Genomic DNA, 17,019 nt, shown 5'->3' on the forward strand with positions numbered 1-17,019 from the left:
ATATTTGCATTTCAGTGAGAACGAACGAACTTTAAACTAATTGGATTGCCATGATTGACGCGATTTAATGAACATAAGAGCAACAGGATCCGATAACACACACAAATATACCGTGATGTTATGTCATTATGATTTTCGGTTGATTTGTAGGTTTAGGTGATTTTGGTGACATTACGACTTGCATATACACATGAACCTTAACAAACACAATGGAATGATGGTTAGTTTGTGTTCCTCACAGTTTAAAGCAGTTAAAGTGATTTCTATCTGGGAAATATTTGATTTGTTAATCAGAACAGATGACGTCATTCCTCAAATTGGAATTCACTCTCAATTTTACACAGAGAACACAGAGCTGCCAGTCTGCTGCAGTTAGACATGCTGCTTCCCTACTTTGATCCTTGATCATGTCTTGTTGTAAACATTAATAATAACTAAGAATAACTGGAGAGGAAATGACATGTCGTAGAGTTTCGGTCCTGTGTAAATTGAGGAGGACCAGACGGACTATGTGACCGTTTCGCCTCTTGTTGTCTCGGTGTGCTCGCGGTGTGACGCGCTAAACTCGCTCATGCGCCCCCTGGTGGCTGCGCTGCGCTGTGCTCTGGTGCGTAGTTGGAGAGGTGGGACGCGTTCGGCTCTAGGTTCGCTTTCCTCACTTTTCCACCACTCGATCTTCCCCTTAAAGCGTCTCTGTGCCGATCCTAACACACAGACACACACACACACACACTCTCTCCCTCTCTCTCTCTCTCTCTCTCTCTCTCTCTCTCTCTCTCTCTCTCTCTCTCTCTCTCTCTCTGACTGCCGGGTGTGTGCGCGCAAGTCTGCACAAACTCGTAGCACCTCCTCCATCTTCTTCGGTGGAACGATATTTTCCAACAGTATGACACATTTTTCAGGATAAGAGAGTTGATATCACTCCTCTGTCAGGTATGTACACACTTCTCTCTATTTCACTGCAGTTTGGGTCAAATACAGGCCGGGGGTAGCTAAAGACAGACTTGAGAGCTGCGGGGATTCCACTGCTTTACTTTGCGCAACTTTAGAGAACGAGGAAATTCACATCGTGTTATATCGGTTATTACATATTAATAACACTTCATTGAGCGATTTGACCTGTAATCGAAGTGAAATCTGATCAATGTGAGCAGCAGGGCAGGATTTAGTGAGCAAAGGGTTAATAAAGGTTCCATAGCTTTTGTATCACGGTGCTTTGTGTCAGATGATATAGTAGCGTTCGTCACATCGCTACACGCTACACACACCGGCCTGCAATTACTGAGATCCGACTCGCAGCTTCATTGTGTTTATTATTACACATAATGCGCCCATAACTCTCATGTGTCAGGTGGGACTTTATTCTTCTCAGCCAATCAGGAGCAAGCATAACCTGTTTCACTGTGACCCAATGACACGCTTTGTTTCAACCATTACATGTTACACTTCTCTAGAAACAATCACCACGTTCATTAATGTGACTCTTCATCGTTTATGTCTCAGGCAAGTGAGCACGTTTTCAGTGTTTACTTGTCTGATTCACATGGGGAAGAACTTTGATGTGGTTATCTAAGGAGACTGACAGCTGCAGTGATGCATCAACACACAAGAGGCTGCACTGTAGTTACACTGTGAGCTGCAGGAAAGAGGTCACATCCAGGGTCTATCCAGGGAGAGAGAGGGAGGATGGAGAGGGGGGGGGGGGGGGGTCGAGGAAGTGAAAGAGAGAGGGAGAGAGAGGGGGAGGGAGAGAGAGAGAGAGCGATTGTAACATTTGGGAAAATTGGACAACTGATGCAAACTACGTGACCAGAGCTGCGAACACACACACTACGTGCTCCCAGGCCACCCTGTCCACTCTGTGATGATACGCTTTGGTGAACAACTGAGAAAAGCCTCACTGACCTTGAGACACACACACACACACACACACACACACACACACACACACACACACACACACACACACAGCATATGCAAATATCTTATCAGCTCTATTGTCTCAGTGCTTCTGTTGAATTTACAACATTACTATCTTTGTCCTTGCACGTACTTAACCCCCCTACACACACACAGACACTTATCATATGGCATTTGCCACAGTCCTATCATGTGTTTGGGCTCTGCACACTTCCCCTAAACGCTCTCTAGATACTAAGGGCCTTCCTGATATCGCTTAGTCAACTTTTCTGTCTTCGGTAAGGTGATGGCAGTGGCCCTACAATGGGAAACACAGTACAAAAACCTCACTCAGAGTAACTTTACAATGCTATCATGCTCATTTCATGTCTTTTTTTTAAATTTATGAACATCACATGTGGTTTGTCTGTACCATTGCACTGATGTTACACAGTGTGTTTCCTCCTTCAGGCTCTTAATGGTTCCATTACTGACTGAAATGTTTTCCTGACTTCACATCCTGACAAAGACTTTCCCAAGAATCACTCTGCTGGCAGCTCAGCATGGCTTCCATAGATCCATATCAGTATATCATCGTGAGTATTGACTTGTATGTTTGTTCTTGTTCTTTGTATATAATAATAATTTGTAAAGCGTTTCTCTATTCAATGATTTTATAGAGTGCTTGTAGACATCGTGTCATGTACTGACCACTTCTCCGTGTTCTTGGGATCCTCCTTTGAATCAGCCTTTACAAGTCCACTTGAGTTAACTCTGGTCTGTGTTCTGTTGTGTTGCAGGTGGAACAACAGTTTTCTCACAAATTTAACGTGACTGTGGTCCGAGCAGAGGGCGTCACTAAAGGAGCTCTGGGTGACCTGTGTGAGTGTTGTTTTGATGTGATTTCTAGAAAAGTGTGCAGTACTCGCTACAGCTTTAACCCTCATGCATTTCCACAGTGACTAAGTTAAGTTATTGTCAGTTACTTTACTTGAAACCGTTAAAATCCCTTTCAAAACTTCTCATCTGGACAAATTGCCCTGTGTCTGCAGTGGACACTCCTGATCCGTATGTGGAGCTGTTCGTCCCCACAGCCCCAGAGAGCAGGAAGAAGACCCGACACATAGACAACAACATCAACCCAAAATGGAACGAGACGTTTCACTTCATACTGGACCCAAACCAGCAGAACACTCTGGAGGTCAGAGATGCATAAAGTATACAAGCACAGGCTGATGAGCAGGGATGCAGTGGAGCAAAAAGCAAAAGAAACACAACTAACCTGTCCAAATTCATATTACTAAACAATATATTCTGTTTCTATTGTTATTCTTATTGTTAAGATGTATCCAAAATATTAAGTTAGGGTCACTGGAGGTTTCCTGAATGTTTTAATGTGTTAAATTGTTGTTTAGTGTTATGACAAGATGAAACTTCAATGGACTTACACTGCTTATGTGTATTCCAATCAGTTAACATTAATGGACGCCAATTATGTGATGGATGAGACACTCGGGACGGCATCGTACGACATCTCCAAACTCAAAGTCGGCCAGCCAGAGACGGAGGTCTTCCTCATTGGCAAAGTAAGACATCCTCAATGCAGGGAAATATGAACAAAAGGTGTAAATGTTTATATTTTCCACAAAAACTGCACATTTTTCCTCCTCCTACTGGATGCACTTTGACATCCCTTGTGTTTAGCCACTGACAGCATTAACAACCTCACTCAACGGCATCTTTCCTGTACAATAACCACATACCTCCATGTTTTGACAGGCAACCAAAGTGCACTTAGAGATGTCCCTGGAGGTGTGGTAAGTATTTCCTTCAAAGCAACTTGTTTAAGTAATCTTAGCGCCGTTTACATCCGTATAGGACAATAATAGCTAAATTACAGAGGGAGCTTGACAAATGGATCAGCGACAGGCAAAGAATGAGCAGGAATTCACCTGCAGCAGAGGAGGAGGTTACAGCAGAATGCCTCTCCATTAACGCAGCAAGGTTAGAAGGCAGCACAAGTCCCATTGCATCATCAGTCAGTGGACATGCCAAGCATTTCTGACCCATCAGTAAGATTGGAAAAGGTTAGCGGTAAATGGTTGGAGGTCACGACTGTGTTTGTGTAAGAATGTTCACCGCAGACTGGACCTCCCTGAAAATACAGAAAAGGAGCGGAGACGGTCTGCAGTGAGATATGAGTAGTTGTGGCCGTGACTTATTAAGGCATGTTAAGGAGATAAATAAGGGATAAATTAGATATGCGTCATGTTATTGGGGTATGTCTTACCACCTTAAATGCATGATCAAAACAAAGACTTGTCAGAAGAGCTTGTGTACTTCATTAGTACACCAGAGGATCATCTGCAAACCTGCAACCAGGACCCCGTTTATGGCTGTGCCCAATATTGCATTAGTATTGTGTCCTGTGATTTATGGCCACGACTTAATGATCTGGTTCTCACACTTCCACAAGGTGTGGCCACGCATTATTTTTAGTAACACAGGATTTAACCTCTTACATATGAAACAGGTCTGCAGAAAAAGAAAAATATAGAATGAATCCAAATGTGTTTACAGTGACATCGTTCCTGTGTTCCTGTGTTTGTCCCCACAGTTCTAACTTGGACCTGCGGTTCAGTCTGGCTCTGTGTGATAAAGAGAAGATGTTCCGACAGACCCGCAGAGAGCGAGTGATGCTGGGCATCAAGAAGCTGCTGGACATGGAGAAGCCTCGCTTCCTCCCCAGCTCTCCACACGAGGTGAGAGCAGCGGATGCAAGGGAAAGTTTAACACAATATCTCTCTCTCTCTCTCTCTCTCTCTCTCTCCCTCTCTCTCTCTCTCACACACACACACATATAATGGTAAAGGTGTGTTGTGTGTATTAGCAACAAGAGTTGTATCTGATTGTTCGATAATTGTCTGAGTCACAATACTGTAGCTCGAATGATGGGAGTGATGCCAGTGTGTGTGTGTGTGTGTGTGTGTGTGTGTGTGTGTGTGTGTGTGTGTGTGTGTGTGTGTGTTAATGTTGCAGTAAGGATTCACTCTCATAAATAAGCAGTAGGATTTGTTTTATAAGGTGAAATTGTTACTATTAGGTGACGTGGCCACGAGTTCAGGACTTCCTGGAAAAGTATGGAATTTTATCGTCAGGTTGTGAGGGTCGATGTGAACATGACAAATTGTGAGCTGTGCAACAAGCTGTGCAAGGTTCCAACTTAGGTTCCAACTTCTGCTCTGTTTCTGTAAACCGAGCACACATCTGGTTTCTCACTCTGTGCATTCTTTGACAGAATCCCTTCGTCTGAGGCTGTAATTTTGATTTAGGCCCACTAATGTTTTTGTAACTAATGTTTTTACTCATGGAGTGGAAGCCTCAGATACTGAGCTACTGGCAGGTTGATTTAGTTTTGGAGTAACTCACTCTCCAGAATGAGTCTCAGATGGGGAAAACACTCAGATGTAGAGACTCCGAAATTGTCAGATTCCTCTGCTGGACTTCAGGAGAGATGGAATGTTGCTTCATGAAAATTGCGAAATAGTAGAAAATCTAAAAGCGCAAGTTGAAAAATGTTGCAAAAGTGTGACGCAACTGGCACAGCGCTTTAACAGTGTGTGTGTGGAGGCACAGGAGGGAAGTTGCTCAAGCTGAAAGAATGAGACGGCATGAATGTGAGACTCAGCTCCGACTAAACTGTGTATAATCCTGAAGTAATCATTTATGACACAGAACACAATTATGTGATTATAATTCTTCTCCACTCCTTTTTTTTGTATCACCTAAATCTAAATCTGCCTTTGCATGTGTGTGTGTGTGTGTGTGTGTTCCAGGTGCCAGTGATCGCCATTGTGGGCTCTGGAGGAGGATTCCGTGCCATGGTTGGCTTCTCAGGCGTGATGAAGGCTCTGTATGAGTCTGGGGTCCTGGACTGTGCCACCTATGTCGCCGGCCTCTCTGGCTCCACATGGTCAGCTCAGTTGACTTCTTCTCTTCTAATTCTCTTCTAAATCTCCTTCTAATAATACTTGCACACTTCTACTGTAATCCGCTTCTAATAATATTTGTGCGCTTCTTATCTTCCTCTTTCTCGTCAATACCATATTTCTTCTTCAGTCTTTTTGGTTCTAACCCCTCCCTGTGCTGAGGAGCTCTGCCTTCCTGCGCTGGTATGAAGCTGTCATCATGCGAGTATCTCTGGCTTGTTTCAGTCTCAGTTTTAATGTTTGTGGTTTTGCTTCCTGAATTCAATTCCCTTCCAAGTAGCTCCTGCATAAACCTTAACACCCTCTTCATCTGTGAAAGATGAATGCTTAATCCCTGTTAAGTATCATGGGACAACCATTTATCTTGCATCCAGATCCGTACCATACACACTCTCTCTCTCTTTCCTTTTCCCTTTAGGTACATGTCCACTCTCTACTCTCACCCTGAGTTTCCAAATAAAGGCCCGAAGGACATCAACATGGAGCTGATGAAGAGCGTTAGCAGCAATCCATTGAGGCTGCTAATGCCTTCACACATAACAAACTACATCCAGGCCCTGTGGACGAAGAAGGCTTCAGGCCAGCCGGTGACATTCACTGACATCTTCGGCATGCTCATAGGAGAGACGCTTATGCCAGCAGTAAGAGAGCAGATGTTTGTCTCCCTGTCTCTCTGTCTCCCTGTGTGCTTTAGGACACTTTTTCTGTCTCACCAACACTCAATTAACACAACAAACCAACATAAAGTTGTCCATTGTCTCCCACAGAGGATGGACACCAAGCTATCTGAGATTCAGGAGAAAGTGAACGAGGCCCAGTGCCCTCTTCCCCTCTTCACATGTCTGCATGTCAAGCCTGATGTGTCCGAGCTCATGTTTGCAGGTGAGCCTGTGTGCACGTTTGTGTGTTTATACTCTATATGTGTGTTTGTGTGCAGCCTTACTTTCTGGTTCACACAGGGTTTTTTTTTTTTAGAACTCGTTTGCATGTGTAATGTGCGACTAGATACATATGAGCTCAACCACATGTAAAACATATTTCCATAGAAAGCTGTACATTTACCACAGAGGGGCTGTCAAGATGAGGCAGCTCTATCAAGGAAGTGGCCATGTTGAACTCTGGGTTAGTCCCATATTGTACTGTACTTCCTCATTGTAGATTGATGAAAGTACTGTAAGTGACACAGCAGCTGCTCAGCTACATTTCACTGGAATTGATATTTGAATAGAAAATTCCCGATGTAGCAATGGACTTTGATTGTGTCGACAGGGTGGATTAGTGGTTAGAACTGTTTCCTGTCAACAAGGAGTTGACATGTCTGCACTACTACAGTCCAAAGACATCCAGGTGATGTCAGCTGGATAACCAGAATTACAGTGATTATTGTGGAATAAACTATGACATGGCGATTAGGTCAGTGTCACTTATCACCCTGACATTATATCTCAATTATTATACAAAAACTTACCAAAAAAGCCTCTCAGAATACAAAATTAATGTATTACTAATTACAAGCTTTCACTGCAAAAATAGCCCCATTGCTGTGCTTTGTTTGCTTTGTGCTAGCATAGCAACTCTCTTGCTATATAAACAAACGTGTGAACGGTGCTCATTAACAAGCCAGCCATTTCCAGCAATAAAACTCTGATACTAGGCACAAAGAAAGAGAGTCGAGCACTTTGCAAATGAAAGACCAAGAGTTGGTGGGGGACAAAAGAGCTGGAAGCAGGATTTTGTGTTCATCAGGTGGTTGTAATGTGGCTCCAGTCTGATGCTAAAGCTATAGCGAGTGTGGTGTGAGTCAGCGATTTCTTTGCGGTTATCTGTAACAACTTGATGCTATTCAAGTGGCCAAAACTTAATTAATTTAGATTTTAATGCACTAATCAAAGGTAGCCAGACTCAAAGAATAACTAACAAAGAAATTAAAGCAACAATGACGAATATACATGAAAACTAATTATAAATCTAAATGGTCCGATTACAAATCCTTGTAGGCGCATATATGAACTGGTCCATTGTTAACTGTGGTCCAAACAACAATAGTTTCAACAGCAAAGTGACAATAAGCATTTTATTTGTTATTTTTAGCGGCTGAATTGTTGGCAAGTTGCCTCTTATTGTTGACTGGGGTGTCATGTGTTGCGTGGATGTTTCTCAGGGCGAGGCTAACCTTTTCCTTCACCTAACATTTAGTGGTTCGCTATTGTTAGCTCTCACAATCACACATGGACAAAGACAACACACAGATGATACCTGACTGCTACGACATTTGGCCAGGTACTAAAATAGATGAGACATGTTCCTCCTCCTCCTCTTACGCTTACGGGCCTCTGTTTCGTTTCAACCTACTTAATGGAAAATACCTCACTGTCAAAAGAACGCTAAAGCTAGGAAATTATGGGCTTATTTTAGAGGCAGTTACGAGCTAAAGAGTGACAGAAATCCGAGCTAATGATTCCAAACTGACCTGTGTGTGTGTCTGTTTGTGTAACTATTGCCATTGCACATTTGAGTGTTCTTTTACAGCACATACCTATCTGAAATTCTGCCTGTCTATGTAGGGTTACAGTACAGTTTGTAACATTTTAAAGACACATTTTTGCCATTTGCGTGTCCCCTGTTCTGGGGTGCGGCAGGTAGGAAGGTCTCCACCCGGTTCACAGTGTTGTTGTACAGATCTTGATGTTTTGTCACGCTCAGAATAGACACAAAATACTAAAGAATGAAAGGTCTAAAATTCGGCAGTGAAAACGTGGACATATTTCTATTATTCAAGATCTTGTTACATCTCATAATTAGCTTTTTTTAAATTACCTTTTCCCTGAATGAAGGCTTTGTTTAGTTCAATGTGGGCACAAGATTCAGAGGCATATGATTATGCTTTTAATCAGCTTTGTTTACAGTTTGTCAGCTTTCAAATAGTGTCAGGGGCTGACTGAACAGATTTCTTTGATTGTCCATCCATCAATCCATCCATAGGTACTGTACATGCTTATCCTGTTCAGGGTTCATGGTGGGATGCAGCCTGTCCCAGAGTTCAATGGGTGAGCAGCAGGTTACCCACTATACCTGTTAAAGAGCCTAACACACAGACATAAACACACAGACATCCAGTTTAGTTTCCCCTGACTTAACATTTGTGTCCCTATAGACACACGGACGACACGTACTGTACAAAGGCTACACAAAAAATACTTCAGTTGGATTTGACGCCAGGACCTTTTGTTAAAACATCCTGTCACATTTCTCTTATCTGTCTTCCCGCAGACTGGGTAGAGTTCAGTCCGTATGAAATCGGGATGGCAAAGTATGGCACCTTCATGACCCCGGACTTGTTTGGGAGCAAGTTTTTCATGGGCACTGTGGTGAAGAAATATGAGGAAAACCCAATCCATTTTCTCATGGGTGAGACTGACGCATTCCTATATATGCAAACGCACAGCCTCCTACACACGCACTTAACAACCTACACTCAGACGTTCTGACATTATATTGCTGATTGATTGATTGCTGTGTCAGGTGTGTGGGGCAGCGCCTTCTCCATTCTGTTCAACAGAGTTCTGGGGGTCAAAGACATGGCAGGTGGCAGCACAATGGAGGAGGAGTTAGGTAAGACTTGTATTTTGCTTTCTTTGTGTTTTGATACAATAACATCAGTTGATAGAATGGCGAAAGATAATATGTTAAGGATGATTTCAATCTGTGTCAGGGCCTTGAAACTTATTCTTCTGTATCTGATTGAACATGATCCAATTTAAATGCCAACTAACAAACACACACAAAATGTCCTACAATTGACCTTTCTGTTATTGCAAATGGCCATATTCATTGCATGAATTATGTTATGGTATCTTATTATATTGTTCCATTGATTGAACAAGTCCTTCAAGGTGGATCAAGTTCTCAGTTTCTGTGACATTCCATTTTGTCTACTCAAGTTCCAGTTATTGGTGTCTTCTCTTTGACTGAAGAATAACTTTCTCCCAGCTACACTTGTAGTTATATCATCACATGAAATAGCTGGCCTAGAAACGCCACCAGACTTTGAATGTGTGTGAACGAGAAACCATCTTCCTGTGTTGGCTCTGACTGCTCATCGGATATTCATTTTGCCTCATTTGACCTCTTCCTGTAATATTGAACAGTCATTGCCTTTCAATGTGTGAAAGTCTGAACGTGTCTCCACCCAGTTAAACAATGCATTAGTGTATTGTGTAATATGCTCAGGTAATCGCACCAAATCTCTTTGATGGTTTATAGCCGAATTAAGGTAAGCAGTCTCTTCCTAAGTTGGATTTCGATGAGTAAAGCCGTCTCATGTCTTTCTTACAGAACAGATCAAGCCACAGCACATTGTTGGTGAAGACAGTTTAGACAATGATGAAGAGCCGCGCAAAGGTGAGACATCCACCCATCGCCACTTCGGTTAAAGTGCAATTTTAATGTGTGAGCTTCCGAAGTAGTGGGCAAACTTGGTTGTCACACTGGGAAACGCCTTAACACTTCTGTTATGTGGGAACACTAACATGCATCTGAAGGTGTGAATGGGCCGTATCACTGTCTATGAGAATAGCTGCTGTGGTTAGTACCCAAGTATGAAGAAATGCTGAACATCAAGGTGTCACTGCCAAGTTTTGAGTTCCTACATTCAGCTTTCTAGTTTACCGTCTCCATTCATCTTCATGGTTGGAGTTGGTAATTGCTTTTACTTTACACTGTGAGCCTTAGCTGTGAGTGGAAGAACAAGAGATGAAAGAAAGTAAAAGAGGAAAAGTGAGAAACATAGATAGAGGTGGGAGGAGGGTTGAAAATATAAAGTACGCATTTCCTGTCCTTACACACAGATTTTGCTCTCATGCATATCCTGTTCAAAACATGCCCAATAGTATCTAATGGTCACCTCTGTCTCGTTCAGGTGGCACAGAGAACCAGGAGGCAGAGGACGAGTTCCACCGCCATGCTCAGGCCAGCTGGGTGCAACGAATGTTCACCTCGCTCTTTGGTGAATCTGCATTGTTCAACACGAGAGAGGGCCGGGCAGGGAAGGTACATAATGTAACTGAATATGTTCACTGAAATCTCGGGCCTGATCGAACATCCATCTTAATATGGATCACGGCCCATAATAGGAATGTTAGAAAGTACAAATCCAGTGGGATACTGTGCATAGTATGATGACAGTGCTTCAATCATACAGTTTATTATAAAACATTTCCAATAAGCATTTTTTTCTCTCCATCTGATGCCTTAACATTACTAGGTGCATAATTTCATGTTGGGCCTGAACCTGAGCGCCAGCATCCCCTTCTCCCCCTTCAGTGACTACATGTGCCACTCAACTGCGCCTGAGGATGAGGTGGATGCTGTCACAGGTAAGAACTCAAACAAAATAATTATTAAAAAGAAAAGAAAAATGGCCCCAGAATGAGCCCTTGGGGCACACCAGAGTAAATGTGCTACTATCTGTTAGGCGTGTAACTTCATGTTCATTCATATTCATATACAGTATGAATATGAAAATAGTGCAAACAAATGTACTGTGATTAAGTGCTGCACTCTGCACATTGTATCAGTCAGTGAAGCAACACCATGCATGTGCGATAGGTTCTACAGAAACAATACTGATGGCAAAAAAGGAGTAGAATTGGAATGAAATTTTAAAATGCTTTTCAGACCCAGATGAGTTTGACCGCATCTACGAGCCTCTGGATGTGAAGAGCAAGAAGATCCATGTTGTGGACAGTGGTCTGACCTATAACCTCCCTTACCCTCTCATCCTGCGGCCGCAAAGAGGGGTCGACCTCATCATCTCTTTTGACTTCTCTGCACGACCCAGCGACTCGAGCCCCCCGTTTAAGGTCAGAGCCCTGCTGAGGGTCCAGTGCTTGGTCATTCTTTTGGCCGGTCATCTCAGATGGTTATCACCTCGCACAGAGAGTGCAGAAGAGACAGAAGTGTTTTGCTTGGACGATTGCTTTACTACAGGATGCGGAAAGAAAATTGTAGAGACTTGCTCAAGCATTATCAAAGTAGTGTAGGTGTGTTACTGATAGCTCAGGACTGTATAAGTGGTGTATCTATAATACATAATCCATCTTTGCACACAGGAAGTTGTTTTCTAATGTATTGTTGTAATTTACATCTCAGGAGCTTCTGCTAGCAGAAAAGTGGGCTCGGATGAACAAGCTCCCGTTCCCCAAGATCGACCCCAAAGTGTTTGACCGTGAGGGCCTGAAGGAATGTTACGTCTTCAAACCCAAAAAAGGCGAAAAGAACTGTCCCACCATCATCCACTTTGTCCTGGTCAACATCAACTTCAGGAAGTTCAAAGCGCCGGGTAAGTATGTACACGTGTGAGGGGGGAAAATATGCCACGGCCTTTTGTAAAAATGTTATTATGCCATTTTACCATCATGGACTATGAGGCATGATTTCCTCGAAGCAGCATTTGCGGTCAGTGGAGCCCTTTGTTAGTGTTTCAGGCTGCGTCACATGTTAGGACCCCCGTTCATCTGACTGACCTGTATACTTTCCCTGTGGTTTGGTGGTGGTGGAACTTTTGCGTCTCTGTTTCAGCATACCTGCATTTTACTGTGTATAGTTGTGTGTGTTTGTGTGTGTTCCTGCACAGACACGACTGCAGCGTGCGTGTTCAGTGTTTTATGAGCTGCTTTGGTGAATTATGGCCCGTTGAGGAGCCAGGTGTCTGGGGGAATCTCTCACGCCAGTGGGAGCGATCTGTGTGTAAACAAGCCATACATCAGCCATACAGAGAGATTAACCCTCAGCTCCTCCGCTGCACGAGGCAGAAACTTATTCTTTACATTCAGCAGCCCAAATACTTCCTCACTCTGTTTATGAATGTTACATAAACTTCAGGCGGAATTATACCAAAAATGGACTTCCTTTTAGGAAAAAAGGCATGAAAAGCTGCAGAGTCAGCTTTGTGTGGAAGCTTCAGTTTCATGAGCTGTTACTCCATGGAGTTTGTCTGCACTGCTTTGATAACCCAGGAGGGGAAACAAATCGGATACCTAACTGACTTTCTGGTCGCCTATGATCATCCTCATCACTGTACATTTAACTGCAGTATGGTTGCATCCTGGGTGGCTTATCATGCACCAGGGTCATTATTTTAATGGATTTTTAATGTCTTTGTTGGTGTATCTGGTTGTTTCCAGGTGTTGCCAGAGAGACCGAGGAGGAGAAGGAGGTGGCAGATTTCGACATATTCGATGACCCCGAGACGCCATACTCCACGTTTAACTTCCAGTACTCCAACGAGGCCTACATGAGGCTGCATGACCTCATGGAGTTCAACACTCTAAACAACCTCGAGGTTAGTGGAGATTTTTAATTTGGATACAAATTTTCCACCGAAAATGATTGTAGACCTGCATCATTGGAAACATTCATTGCGATTTTCTTTTTAATTTGAACATTCTTCAGAACGGAATCAATTGTGCAATATTGAAAACTTAAATTTTGCGCAATTGAGTCGCCTTGAAGAATGTTAAAATTAAAAAGAAAATCCCAATGATTGAGTTGAACGATTTTAACATTGTTTTTAACATTCTTCAGAACTGAATCAATTGCGCAATATTAAAAACTTCAAAAGTTGAGTCGAGTACATGTCCGGTCTAGTGTAGGTGTGTCACTGTGTGTGTGTGTGAGTGACTTTCACTGATTCACATCCCCGCTGACTAAAGATGGAAATATGATGCAGTGTATTTGTTTACAGTGAAAGGGCAGCTCATTCACTAAAGTCCTGCTTTGTCAATGAAGGTGTTATTTGGTAAACCTCACAGTCGAGTGCAGCCTGTAGCTCCAGGCATGGAAGCATCGCTCAGTGTCATTAACCTGACATGGAAGTAACCAGGGCTCATTTAGGTAGCAGTTACATGTTGGAAACCACATTCCAGTCTAAAGCTTGCGTCAGTCAAAAGGCATTAATGATCCTAGAGTTACTAATTTTACATTCCTCCCAGCCAGAAACCTACAACAAAAGCCTGCATGCTATATGGACACATCTTAAATTACGACCTTTGTGTGACGCTCCACTGCTGATGCGGCGGCGTCACTCCTCTTTTGTTTTTGTGGGGAAAATTGGCTGCAAAGCTGTATCATTTTTCCGGTCAAGTGCTTCTTTTCTATGCGAGCACTATACTAGGCTGTGTGTGTGTGTGTGTGCGTGAACATGTTTCAACATTCAGGCCAAAACAATACCAAACAAAGAAAAGGAGAAACTGAAACATAGAAAATAAATGGATCCTCCCTAAAACCTGAGCCAAATAAGTGACCAGCACATAATTTAACACAACAACACAAAAACAATAACTACTACTGTCCCAAAAACAACCACACAACACCAAAGCTCAGGCTGGAAGCTTTGTGCATGGCTGATCACAAACTCTCCTCAGGTGTTCAGCTCCAACGTCTACCAATCACAGACAACGCAGCTGCTTTCAGCTGTTGTGATTAAACTCATTAAGTCTTCGGCAATTAAACCATTAAGTTTAATAGTATGAATAATTAAGTATGAAATATTAGCCTGCATAAGACAAATAAATCATTAAAAAAACATGGACGTTGGCACAGGACTTCCACACTGGCACACTCTTACACTCACACAAGTGTCAGAGCTCCAGCACCACCCGAGAACAATCAGCAATACCAAACACATGATGGATTTGGAAAATTTCTGGATTTCTCCCAGGTTATGTTAATTTCTAACATTTTGTGTCAAAGGAGGAAAAATGTCTTAAATCCTTGTGAATAATTCAGAGTGCGAGTGGAAGATTTCCTCTCTTTCCCTAAACAGAACCACATGCTGTCAGATTCCCAACTATGAGTAAATTGAGTCATTCTTCACTTCCCAGAAATGTTAAATTATACAACAGTACAATATTTTTCTCTACGACGTTCATTGTGTGTTAACATTTCCCCATTATAATGATTAAGATGGGAAGATTGTAAAACTAAACTAAATATTCCACAACTACTCTATAGAAATGTAACTGATTTTGCATTTTAGGTGTATATAAAGGAGATCATGAAACTAATGCATTGTTATTATTTGTCCACATTTCTGTCCCTTCAGGTGATCAAAGATGCCATCAAGGACAGCATTGTGTACCGTAAAGATAATCCCTCGCGCTGTGCGATGCCGTTGGCCCTCAGTGAGATCCAGAAGAAGAAGTTTATCAAGCGGGACCTAAGGTCCAAACCCGGGAAGTGACGACCAGAACATCAATCTGACTTTAAGACTGTAAAGAAGTTGGACTCTAGTGATTTTTGAGCATTTTCTTTTTGGAAAATGCTGTCATGTTATTTTCTGTTTTACTTCAATCAATAGGTAATATCAAAATGTGGATTTATGGTAAGAAAAAATTACAAAAGGCCCTAAAGTTAGTTCATGATATGCTCAACCGCAAAATAATTTATAATGTGGTTTCATCTGTGTGAATCTGATTACTGGAACATATGTGTTACTCTCTTTTACCCAAAGCAGCTCAGCTAATGGCTGCTGGGTCGACTGTCATGGAAGCTTCATGGATGCTTGAGTGGAGAAGTGGAATTCTACAAGTAGAAAAGGACAAATTAATAAACGATCTGCTCCTGCTTCAACTTTGGAGAAATTTTTCACTTTGTGCCTGTTGGAAATCCTGATTTTCATCTGCATTCTGTTTACTGGATTATGTTAATTTCCAAAACAAACCTCTTCATCTCAGTTCAAGCGTTTGCCTTGTATGCATCCCTCCCGTCTCTAAATTTCGCTCTGACTTGTTTAAAGAAGTCTTGCCCTTGCTGAGCTTCCTCCATATCAAGGTGGCCGCGCAACGTGAGAACGGCGCGTCCGAACATGTAAAACCCATTTTGAAAACATGGAAGAGACGCTTGTAACCATTGGTTTTGTTTGATAGCAACTCCTAAATGGCCCCCAGCCAGGAGCAGCCCCTCTGGATACCTTAAACACCTCCGCTGTGTTTACCCGCCCCCAGGGAAGGGGCACTCCCTGCTCCCCTGAAGGGCGTGCCTCTGATTAAAGCCACCATTTTGGAAAAACAGAACTTGACACCATAGAAACGACCCCGCACCTTCTCCTCACGCACGTTCCTCTCTCCCTGTTAGGGTAAAGGTGTGTTTACTTTCCTGACCATGTTGTTTCAGGCCTTCCCCTCAGATACTGGCACGGCTTGTTTTTTCCCAGAGCCGCTTCCCCCTCCCATATGATAAGTGAGGGATTTATCTGATGTACGCTGGGCTGAGATTTGGGTGGAGGGATGACTGCGTGGCACAGGGCAGAGGAGCCACACGCAGCTTAACAGTGGCTCTCAGCGGCACTCAGTGGAATTTTACACACTACACCTACACCTGCAGCACTGGAAGCCTGGAATCTGACACGCTACACCTATACCTGCGGGGGCTGCACAGGGACGAGTGGAATTTTACACCCAAGCACTTCAGACTCCCATGTTGAGTTTCTGCCTGTGGCAAAAGTAGTTTTGCAGGATTTTGAGGTTTTTTGTGTCATTTTAAGCTGATTATTTGTGATTTGTGTTTTTGGTTGTTGTAAGATGATTGATAAGTTATGAGCCTGACAATAAGAAACTAATGAGAGTCACAATGATACACTTACACCTACAACATGAACAAACATGGTTAGCGTGCAGTGACTATGTACCTTCTCACTGGATCACCCGCATCACAATTTCACCTCTTACCAAACCTGAGAAAGGTTTTATCAGATTTCAAGCATGCGAAGAAAATTCTGTTGAAATCACCAGTGCATCACCTGTGGAGGTAGAGCGCTCTGTGTTGGGCTTAGAACTTATCATTCAACCAGAACTCAAAGCTGTGTACAACAAAACAAGCAGTGGTCAATCTATGTAAAATAAAACTCTGAGTTTCATTTTATGAATATAGAGTAGAAAATGTCTTTTTTTTGTTATATTATAATTATATGATCTCTGTTAATTGTTTACAAATGTATTGGACGTTAAAGTGAATCTATGGGACCAAGCTGTGTACAAACACATGATGATGATGAGCATGGACTCTTTGTGTTGTGACTGGTAAAGAAAGGCATGTGCAGGTTAAACGGAAATGATTAAATAGAGGAAATGTT

The 17,019-nt window shown here is 42.6% G+C and overlaps 1 protein-coding gene across 2 annotated transcripts; it reads left to right on the top strand.

The window, feature by feature from the left end:
- The first annotated feature begins 608 nt into the window (after positions 1-608).
- pla2g4ab (phospholipase A2, group IVAb (cytosolic, calcium-dependent)) lies at positions 609-17,019 on the top strand. Of its 2 annotated transcripts, none has more exons than XM_076151322.1 (19): positions 609-933; positions 2,354-2,495; positions 2,700-2,781; positions 2,952-3,100; positions 3,372-3,485; positions 3,679-3,716; positions 4,517-4,661; positions 5,736-5,872; positions 6,307-6,529; positions 6,656-6,770; positions 9,159-9,296; positions 9,411-9,500; positions 10,224-10,289; positions 10,807-10,937; positions 11,152-11,263; positions 11,565-11,749; positions 12,039-12,228; positions 13,073-13,230; positions 14,992-17,019. In XM_076151322.1, the coding sequence occupies exons 2-19, from the start codon at positions 2,463-2,465 to the stop codon at positions 15,127-15,129; spliced, it is 2,244 nt and encodes a 747-aa protein (XP_076007437.1). In that variant the 5' UTR covers positions 609-933; positions 2,354-2,462; the 3' UTR covers positions 15,130-17,019. The 2 variants fall into 2 exon arrangements, with proteins under 2 accessions (XP_076007437.1, XP_076007436.1); XM_076151321.1 differs by having other exon boundaries at positions 2,371-2,495.

The sequence above is a fragment of the Genypterus blacodes genome, unplaced genomic scaffold (genome assembly GCF_046128005.1).
Source record: "Genypterus blacodes isolate CSIRO-AG114 ecotype Tasmania unplaced genomic scaffold, CSIRO-AGI_Gbla_v1 ptg000054l_1, whole genome shotgun sequence".
In the NCBI taxonomy this organism is placed as follows: domain Eukaryota; kingdom Metazoa; phylum Chordata; class Actinopteri; order Ophidiiformes; family Ophidiidae; genus Genypterus; species Genypterus blacodes.

Coding starts and splice junctions, on each gene's coding strand:
- pla2g4ab (XM_076151322.1), top strand. CDS start 2,463: ATGGCTTCCATAGATCCATATCAGTATATCATC. Junction 2,782..2,951: donor AGGAGCTCTGGGTGACCTGT/GTGAGTGTTGTT, acceptor CTGTGTCTGCAG/TGGACACTCCTGATCCGTAT. Junction 9,501..10,223: donor CACAATGGAGGAGGAGTTAG/GTAAGACTTGTA, acceptor TCTTTCTTACAG/AACAGATCAAGCCACAGCAC.